At 36.7% G+C, this 10,100-nt stretch overlaps 2 protein-coding genes across 2 annotated transcripts; one reads left to right on the top strand and one right to left on the bottom strand.

Moving 5' to 3' along the window:
* Positions 1–266: 266 nt before the first annotated feature.
* crygs2 (crystallin, gamma S2) lies at positions 267–2,712 on the top strand (the record flags this gene model as incomplete). Its single annotated transcript, XM_082176442.1, has 3 exons — positions 267–615; positions 1,362–1,604; positions 2,440–2,712. Exons 1-3 carry the CDS (start codon positions 607–609, stop codon positions 2,710–2,712), a joined length of 525 nt encoding a protein of 174 aa, XP_082032568.1. The 5' UTR covers positions 267–606.
* Positions 2,647–10,095, bottom strand: lcmt2 (leucine carboxyl methyltransferase 2). The gene is made up of 14 exons (XM_082176378.1): positions 9,895–10,095; positions 9,415–9,539; positions 9,239–9,320; positions 8,964–9,153; positions 8,575–8,731; positions 8,124–8,313; positions 7,101–7,208; positions 6,905–6,992; positions 6,590–6,826; positions 5,793–6,014; positions 5,614–5,711; positions 4,634–4,821; positions 3,856–3,991; positions 2,647–2,984 (listed from the first exon to the last, which is right to left on the bottom strand). The coding sequence occupies exons 1-14, from the start codon at positions 9,934–9,936 to the stop codon at positions 2,796–2,798; spliced, it is 2,052 nt and encodes a 683-aa protein (XP_082032504.1). The 5' UTR covers positions 9,937–10,095; the 3' UTR covers positions 2,647–2,795.
* Positions 10,096–10,100: the final 5 nt, after the last annotated feature.

The following is a 10,100-nucleotide window of genomic DNA, read 5'->3' as shown; positions in this document are numbered from 1 at the left end:
GTATTTTGTAGCAGGGAAGTGTGCATATTCAGACTCAGGGTACCAGGTTACTTTATTAAATATAATATTTCACTGTAGATTTGTCATTTAAAACCTAATTGATCACTGCCTGTTCATGAGTCTATGCAAACCACTCACATTTTCTCCAGATTTAGTTTAGTTAGTTGGTTTATTTGCCAGTGGCTGTGCTGTTGAAAAGAGCTGAGCCAGGGTAATGGGTGCCATTCAGCATGGCATGCATGACAATTCAATGAGTCTGGGTTCTTTATTTGGCACTGCTCTTGGCATCAGGTTCTGGCCAGTGTGCTGCATTTGTTGTGGTTCAGGTTGGTCCAGTTGTGGGATGCAGTGGTGTTCCAGGGTGAATGAATGCCCGTGCCAGGCTAGTCATTATCCTTTAATCCCCATTTGCTTTTCTGGAAAAAAGCTGAATAGTGCTAGAATCACTGACTCGATTTTTGGATCTCATTTTCATGACAAAGTGAATATCTGGCCCTCCCCTCCACCTCACTTTGACTTTGGGAGCTGCATATTTAAACAGCCCCATAAACATTTACTCTGGACTTCAGACAACTTCTCCAGACAAGCTATAATACAATATTCAAGATGGGCAGGGTGAGTAGGAAATCACTTGAATATAATGGAAAATGGAAAAATGTAGCCTAGCAGCATAATTAAATATTTATTTTAATGTTTATTTGTTTATAACGTTTATAATGCTTTTTTCCCCTCAGCTTTAATGGCAGATTTTAAGTTGTGTAGCACATTTATGGGTATGTTATATAATGATAGTTACATTAACTTTACATTGACAAGTTATTTTATTTAAAAATCTTTAAAAAATAATTTGAGAAAAAAACTAGCAAATAGAGAAGCTGCTATATTGTTGATACCTCATGACATCATCAGAAATTCAAATGTGTAATTTTTTTGTCAACTTGAATGATGCCTAAATTATGACACTGACTTATAAAGGTTTTTTTTTTTTTTGTAAACTCACTTTTCTAAATTTCTTGGCTTGCAGTCAATAGGTTTAATTTTGCAGTCAATAGGCTACATATTTTTTATTTATTTCTTTTTTTGTAAAGTTTTTAATTACAGCTCAGACCATTTTGGATTAGTTAAATTCTAAGATGATTGTTAAGCTTGTTAATGTTGCAGGTAGACCAGCTGATCATACTATAGCACATCAGTGGATACCAAAAATTGTGTACACAAAATAAAAATGTGCATTGCATGTTAGGTATCCAGCCAAAACCAGCATAAACATGGCCAAAACATATATTAACAATTTTTAAATGATGCTAAGTTGGCTGTTCAAGAACAACAATGCCCTTCAATATCATCTTAATGTCTTTCAGATTGTGTTTTTTGAGGACAAGAACTTTCAGGGTCGCCGTTACGAGTGTGACAGCGACTGCTCCGACTTCCATGCCTACCTTAGCCACTGCAACTCTATTCGTGTGGACAGCGGCACCTGGGTGGTTTACGAGCGGCCCAACTACACGGGTAACCGGTATCTGCTAACCAGGGGGGAGTATCCTGAGTACATGGGCTGGATGGGACTTAATGACTGTCTCAGTTCCTGCAAGATAATCCGCGTCGTAAGTTAAACTATTTCTGCATCTACTGTAGCAGTGGGCATTACTGACATAAAGCTTTTTTAAATACTTCAATGGTTTATAATGTGGAACATGATTTGCTGTGTTTTTTGACTGGCATAATGATCAAGCTGTTTCACAATGCTGTGCTAGAATTGAATTCAATTTACTAGGTTAAAGCACAATAAAACCATGGGATAGTGTGAGTAGTGGAAGGTCATACATAGACCATTTCTGACTGTTATGTCCGGTTAACTGAATTGGCCGCAAGGCTTTTGCCAATAGATCAATTTCCATATGGCCAGCTGTTTTTACTTCAGTCTTAGTTAAAAGACCACACTTGTATGTGTAATGTAAGCAAACATTCATCTTGTTTTAATCAATGGACCACACACAGGACTAAATTGCATTTCAGGTCAATATAATGGTCTTTAATTTAGTTTGTTTTGACATTACAGGCCATCTTCTCTAACATTAGCACAACTCCATATAAAAATGTATGACATGTTGAATCCATAAAATATCAGAACGGTTTCTGCCATAAAGACCTGTATGAATATATCACAGGCATCAATAGTATAAAACATTTAAATATATATCTTGAAAATTCTCCGCATGCAAATCAGCGGATACTAAAGAAAGGTCAAATCAAGATAAAAATATACATTAATTTACAAAACATGCTTATGAAAGTCTTCAAGTTTTATATGTTATTTATTGACATTCACAAAACTGGAAGCATCTTATTCCATGTGTCTTTTTGCCATTTTGACTAATTTATCCTAACCCCAAACCCAAATATATCCACCCCTTTCCCAAACACATCTAACCCATGCAGACGAGTGGAATGCAGTACAAGATTCAGCTGTACGACAAGCCTGACTTCACAGGCCAGGCCATAGAGTCCATTGAAGACTGTCCATCTGTGGCGGAGAGGTTCCGTCTGAGAGAGGTCCATTCCTGCAAAGTTCTTGATGGTTACTGGATCTTCTACGAGCATCCCAACTATCGTGGCCATCAGTACTTCCTGGAGAAAGGCAACTATCGCAAACCAGTGGACTGGGGCGCAGTTTGTCCCACCGTGCAGTCTTTCCGTCGCTTCACGGAGTGATGTTCCTATGTCACAATAATTAGGCTATTTGGCTGTGACACAAATCGAAGTTCTGGCTAAAATAAAGTTTGGCTGGAGACCCACTACTTGTGATCTGACTCATTTAAATAGCAAAGTATTGGTCTTAGATCCACAGTTACAGGGTGGAGGTTAAGGTGAGTTCCAAAAGAGAAACAGTTTCCTCCTCCACCAATGAGCACCACCTCAGTCCCCTCAGAGTCCAGCAGCTCAGAGCAGAATGAATGCAGCATAAGAGGCCAAGGCACAGACGACTGTAATAGAACAAAACAACAAACAAATATTTATGCTATGCATTTTAAAACTATGGGTTTCCCAATGTGTATTAGTTTATTTTTTAAATAGGAAAAATGGGGATCATTAAATTAATTTTAAATGAATTAGTCAGCTACAGGAATTACAACAATACATTATTTGTCTTCGGGTGGCTAATATACAAGTAAAAATCCAGGCATATTCCAGATATATTTTCTGACTTTAAGAATTGAATGGCCTGGAAATCACACATTTAAAATTCCCCAGTATTTCCAGATTTTCCATGACCACGAAGACCCTTTATAAAACAGCAATGACTAAGTCTAAAGGTCTGTTCACACCAAGAACAATAACCATAAAGATTTTAAAATCGTGAATTGTAAAAAAAAAAAAGTAAACAGCACTTGAATAGTCCACACCACAATTCTGACAACACAGAGCAACGGTATAGTTAAAATCACTTTCAGAGTAATTTTCTTCCAGCTGATGAACAATAAAATCATAGACAGCCAATCAAAATCCATCCAGCTTGAAAATATGCAAACACAACTGCAGCTCATGCTAAGAATAAACAATGTTATTGTCTATTGGTGTGGACACTAATATAGCATATATCCTAATATTTATCATTACAGTGATGTTTGTTATGCATTAACTTGTTGCCAAGCAACATAGCAACATCCTGCATTGTAACAGAATCTGTGCATGTATGGACTTTGCAACAGCAGAGAACAATCAGAATTTAGAGTCGAAAATATACGTTTTAATATGCCTATTGAGTGGCTCATCCAATGAAATTTTAGAGCCAAAATTTTCCATTTTATTTTAAGCCATTAACCACTGCTAGAGTCCATGAGTAGAGTAACTTACTGTATCCAGCTGGATCTCCACACAACCCCCAGTGTTCAGATTTATAACAGCAACTCCTGGTACTCCATCAGCCTGAAGCCAAACTCCACCAACCACAACCAACTTCTCATTAATTACATGGGCCGAGTGGGAATATCTGAAAGCAGAGGCCAAGACTGTGATTTGATCACTGAGAGGTGGCACACATCTTTCTTATGACACATTCTTTACATTTCTCTTTAAGTGTCTTAAAGCGTGAACAGCAAGAAAAAAAAAAAATGTGAACACACTAATTGAGTGTGTTACAGATGCTCCAGAACGAAACTAGATGCATTAAGACCCGGGGGTGAAAACTTTTTGAATTTGAAGATCAAGGTAAATTGTACTTAATTTGTTTTCCGGGAAACATGTAAGTCTTCTTCTAAGTCTATCTTCTTTTACTTCCGAAGGTCAGTACTAAATTATTATAATTTTTTTGCATTTAAACAATAAGAAATAGTTGGACATCTTCATCCTGTTCAAAAGTTTTCACATATAGTTTGTGGACTTCATGTAAACATCTTTTATTTAAATATATAAATATGTAGTATTTAGGACAGTACTAAATAAAAAATAACATGCATTTTGTATAATCCCTATTATTTTGTTAAAATAATTACCATTTAGCAAATTCTGCAATGTGTATTTAAACTTTTGAGCACCACTGTATGTATGTATGTATGTATGTATGTATGTTATACATACATACACACACACACACATACATACATATATAAAAAATAAGCGAGTGGTTTTGAACCTGGGCACTGGAGGTGGATGTAAATTCTGTGTCTCCCAGCAGAAACCGGATGATGTGGGTCTCAGGTAAACAGCATCACAGAGAGGTCTTCCTCCTTTCCCTAAACCTCCAAATATCACAAGCCCCCCTCCATAGGGACAAGCTGAATGGGAATGACGGGCTTCCGGAACGACACCAACAACTGCAATCTAATTGAAACACACAAAAGATTCTCTAACAATCACCCTCCAGACATGAAGGCTATTCCAAAATATAGGCAGGAACATTATACTGCTCTTACAAGATTTTTTTTTTTTTTTAAGAAAGAAATCAATACTTTTCATCAAGGATGCATTAAATTGAGCAAATGTGACAGTATAGACATCTATAATGTTAAAAAATATTTTTTATTTAAATAAATGTTCTTTTGGACAACATTTTTGTTCTTCCTATTCATCAAAGAATCATGGCAAAAATTAGCATGGCTTCCACTAAAATTTCAATTATCAACTGTTTTCAACATTGATAACAATAAGAAGAGATTCTTCACCCCTAGATTTTAACTTTGACTTTGGAACAGTTAACAAACCCTGGTTGGCAGAGTTCTCACTAGTTGGTGTTCACACAAGAAGTCAGAAAGGTAAGAGGCATTAATAAAATGTATTAATCATATAAATGCATCCTTGGTGAGCATAAGTGTTTCTTTCAAACATAAAAAAAACAACACTTTTAAACAGTAGTATACCCTTTCGCAGATTGGTCAATCCATGTACGCTACTAATCAGTAAAAATTGGAATGGATGGAATCAAGAGAAATGACAATTTTCAACACCTCAAAGTACTGCTAAATTGCTTATATTAAAATTCTAAATGTACAACTTCACCCAATTGTGTTATGTATTGTTTTGCTTAGTGTATTACGGCATTAGTTTTGCAACATCTGCGAACAATCGACTCATTGTCCAATTGTATGTATGTTTTCATTAGCTTTTAATACGTGCCTCAGTCCAGTGCTTGTCCTCCAAACACAGGAAATGTGCATCACCTAGAACTGGATCCTTCTCTGTACGTCCTCCAAACACAAATAGAAATGTCTTATCTGGAATTATATGTTAAGAAGGAGTTAGTTTTTTGCTCCTTACAATGCAAATGAAAAACTGTAAAAAATATATAAACTCACCATTATGACATACTAAGGTCGATGTGTGTCTCCATCGTGGCTTTGGACCAGTGCCTGTACAAATCATGTTCTTAAATGATAGCTGTACAGCACTTTGCGGATCACCAAGGTCAAAGGTCACCCACACAACGCTGCCTGTTGGATTGAGTGGAGAAGTTCTGCCACCAAAGAGGATCACTCCACCACCAGGGATAGAGGTCAACGTCTGATAAAGACTCACCACTAAGGAATATTAAGAATAAAAAGAAATATTACGATATGCATACATACATAAAAAGCTTGTCACTGCACCAGACTGTTATAAATTGAACAACAACATAAACAATATAAAAAAACGTAGATATTTTATACCTTTCGAACCTTACCAATTTTCATATCACCTCAATGTATTAATAAAATCAACTTGCAACTACTATAAATATGTCCAGTGCTATCAGCATAAATACAGTGCACTCACATAAAGTGATAAATACTATATCCCAAATATCAACTGTTTATATCATCAAGAAATGTAAACCATCCTATAAACTGCTATAAACTGCTAAATATGCTATATGTTTCCCAGCTATAAACTGCTAAATATGTACAATACGGCATTAAGGTATTATAAACATTATGATTTTTTGTAAAGCTACTTTGAAACAATGTGTTTGTGAAAAGCACTATACAAATAAAATTGACTTGACTTGACAAAGTGAGTTCATTAAACTAACCGGCAAGTCAAACAGTTTATTTTAGCTAAATTCCAATAAGGAAACCATTAGCACTGGCAAAAAAAATGTGCATGATCAAATCACCTCTGTCTCCATGAGCCTCCACACAGGCACATTTCCAGCCTCCCCGCTCTTTGATCAGGACCCTTGCTACGGTGTCTCTTCCCCTTCTCCCACAGCCTCCGGTGAGAAGGATGTTTCCAGGGGCCAGTACGGCAGAGGCCATACCGACAGCCTCTATACATGGAGACCCACACATGGGCTGAATGACCAGAGGAGGATGCTCAGCCCATTGAGGAATCATGTGTGGGATGGAAGGCGCTAGAAGTGAACAGAGCACATGTACCTCTGCTAGTGGACTACTGTACACATAACACAAATATCTCACCAAATACTTACACTTCGGTAGCATAAGAAGGGCTTGATTGGTCACAGAGCCTTTGGAGGCTGAAAGGATGAAGTAATGAGAACATTTCTGGTGCCATTCCTGATATCATTAAATAAACACAGGTCTAGGATTAGGCATTTAATCAGATTCAGTGGTCATATTGGGATCATTCAAAAGTCTTTGCTGGGAATGGGGCCGTTCCCTCACCTCAAACTCATCAAAAGGTTCCAGTCCCTCGACTCTCTGCCTCTCATCTTCAGGAAGAAGGTCAAAGTAGAATTGGTTCATATCCAGACAGACACATTTTTCCCAGCCCTGTGGCAAATAAAGATCAGTTACCTGTCTTACTGAAAAACAAGTGTGATCTATCTACACTACTGCTCAAAAGTTAGTACGATTTTTTCATGTTTTTAAAAGATTTATTTAAATTGTATTTTAAATATTTTCTTTAAATTTTTATACATTTAAAATGTAATTTATTCCCGTCACAGAAAAGCAGAATTTTTCAGCATCATTACTCCAGTCTTCAGTGTCACATGATCCTTCAGAAATCATTCTAATATGATGATTTGCTGCTCCAGAAACATTTCTTATTATTATTGTTGCTTGATATTTTTGGGGAAACTGCTTTTTCCCAGGATACTTTGATGAATTGAAATATCAAAAGAACAGCATTTATTTGAAATGGAATTATTTTATAATTTCAAAATGTTTACTATTTGAAATAGAAAATGTCATTTTTTATCAATTTAATGCATCTTAGCTGAATACAAATATGAATTTAATTATTAATCAGTAAAAACACACACTGACACCTATTTTTTTTAACAATAGTGCATGTATGATTTATCTTTCTTTGTATCTCTTCAACCCTCTTCAATCTTCAGCATTCAACATAAATAAGGCCAATGTTGGCAATCTTCAAAAATTGACATAAGCTAATTAAAATCATTTAATTTATGCTTACAAAATGTAGTTCAAAATATCCATAAGTTATTATATAAAGTGAGCCTGTCATTATCATAAAATACACATGACACGTCAGGTCAGGTCTTACTCACTCTGAAGATGTTTATTCTGGATAATAACTGGTGACATTATCCCACTTATTACATGGCTCCATACTAAGATGGATAGATAGATATGTATGTATGTATGTATGTATGTATTTATGTATGTATGTATGTATGTATGTAGATAGGTAGGTAGATAGATCAATTTGAGGTATACCTTCTGTATGAATCTCTGTGTCTGAGCGACAGTGTGTGGATATTGTTTGAGAGCATGTATGGAAGAGTTGAGCTTCAGGAAGTGGTTCTGCATGACCCTGCCAAATGGGTCATCTGGGTGGATCTGTTCATACATCACAAACATAGACTGTGGGAGGAGCCTGGCAGCCCAGCCAATCACAGCATCTGACCTAGAGGAAATCACCAAAACAAAACAAAGAGAACTGCAAGTGAAAAATTCACCAATCAGTTTGCTTAAAAGTTAATTTGGCCTCTTTTTTTGCCAAACAGGTATAGTACAAAAAATATATGAAAACTATTGGAGACACATGAGAAGCATTGAGATCAGGATATCTTGCAGGTGGTACTGTATCTATGGAATGAGCACCAAGGCTCAGTGGTTTAGGAGCACATGTGCTAATTGTTGCACCAAGCTGAATTCACATCCTCACCATTGTGTTTCCATATAAGTCAGCACCACCTCTGACAAGACGAGTGTGGGAGTGTCCCACTGCAGCCCAGCTCCGCTCAGAGCCGCCTCCACCATCTGTTCCTTCCTGACATCCACACCAATGAGATTATAATGACCACTTCTGATGAACACAGCATCTACACATGGGCAAGAAACATGTTCTAACTAAACTCTATTACATTTTAGAGACAAAATACAGAATTGCAGAAGTTCACTTTGGAAGATGTGCTTACACAAATATACATATACATACATAGCCTATATATATATACATAGCCTATATATATATACACACACACACAATATAGTTTATATACTGTATATTTTAAGTGGTTGTATGTTTTGTAATAAATACAGTGAATGTCCTACTAGTCTGCTGATTTGAGACAGCCTCCCAATCTGGCAATGTGTCCTTCAGACAAGCATTGCTATTGATCAAGTCAGCCTTGCGTCGGGCAACTTCTGGAAAATCAACCTCAAAAACTGTGACACCTCCAAGGGCTCCTTCTGAATGTAGCCGGAAAAACAGGGAGTCAAACCCTGCTCCTAGTGACAGAATCTGAGATTAAGAGAAGGATATGATCAGGGCATTCATTTTTCACAGTAAAAAATCATAGACACAAGACATGGATATTTCATCCCACCTGTCTCCTCGAGCTGGAGTTTGTAGCATGGAAAAACTGATTCATACAATGATCGACTGCTTTCCAGCGCACATAATAACCTCTGACAAAAAAAATATACACACATCACATATATAAAAACTGTTGTATGAGAATATAATCACTAAAAGAGCAATAACTGTCTCCTAAACATTTACCTATTAATCAGTGGAGCTCTTCTTGACACCTTGCACACAAAATGCTTGAGGTAGTCATCGTGGAAGTAGCCCTGTGCCGCTGCTGACACCTTACTGACCACACTGCTGTCATTGGTCCCCTGCACCTGAGTGAAAACGTGAAAGAAAAGAACAGTGGGAAAATGTATTCCACAGAAGTAAGTCATACGAGTTTGGAACAATAATGACAAGATTTTCCTTTTTGGGTGATAATGTACACCTTTAAGTTCAGAAAAGTGTTTTATTTTGGGGGGGTTTGTATTTTGAATAACATACTTCAAGGCACTATATGGTACATGAGAAAAATATGGCATTACTACATTACTGTTAGCATAGTACACTACGTGATAATATTTTGTTAGTGGCATTTTCACTGCCATATTTGACCTTTTTAAAGTTCACGGATCTAAGCTGGCCCTGTTTAAATGAAACCCAACAGAATATAAACACTGGGGAACTCACAGCAGCATCTTTTCCTTGCTCTCTCTTGCTGTTTACTGGCATCACTCTGAACACACGTGGATGTCTCACCGTAGAAACAACAAGGAAGCACCACAGCGGAAGCGTGTGTGCACAAAACTATATAACAAAAGCGTTTCAAATATAACCTTACATAAGTAAGGTTGAATGCAAAATAATTTTGGAGTCAAAAATATAAACCTTTGCAT

This window comes from Leuciscus leuciscus (genome assembly GCF_965113295.1).
Source record: "Leuciscus leuciscus genome assembly, chromosome: 7".
Classification (NCBI taxonomy): Eukaryota; Metazoa; Chordata; class Actinopteri; order Cypriniformes; family Leuciscidae; genus Leuciscus; species Leuciscus leuciscus.
The sequence above is the reverse complement of the archived record's forward strand: the minus strand, read 5'-3'. Positions and strand labels throughout refer to the sequence as shown.

Coding starts and splice junctions, on each gene's coding strand:
- lcmt2 (XM_082176378.1), bottom strand. CDS start 9,936: ATGCCAGTAAACAGCAAGAGAGAGCAAGGAAAAGATGCTGCT. Junction 6,015..6,589: donor GGAGGCTCATGGAGACAGAG/GTGATTTGATCA, acceptor AATATTCCTTAG/TGGTGAGTCTTTATCAGACG. Junction 3,992..4,633: donor CATCCACCTCCAGTGCCCAG/GTTCAAAACCAC, acceptor CTCTGCTTTCAG/ATATTCCCACTCGGCCCATG.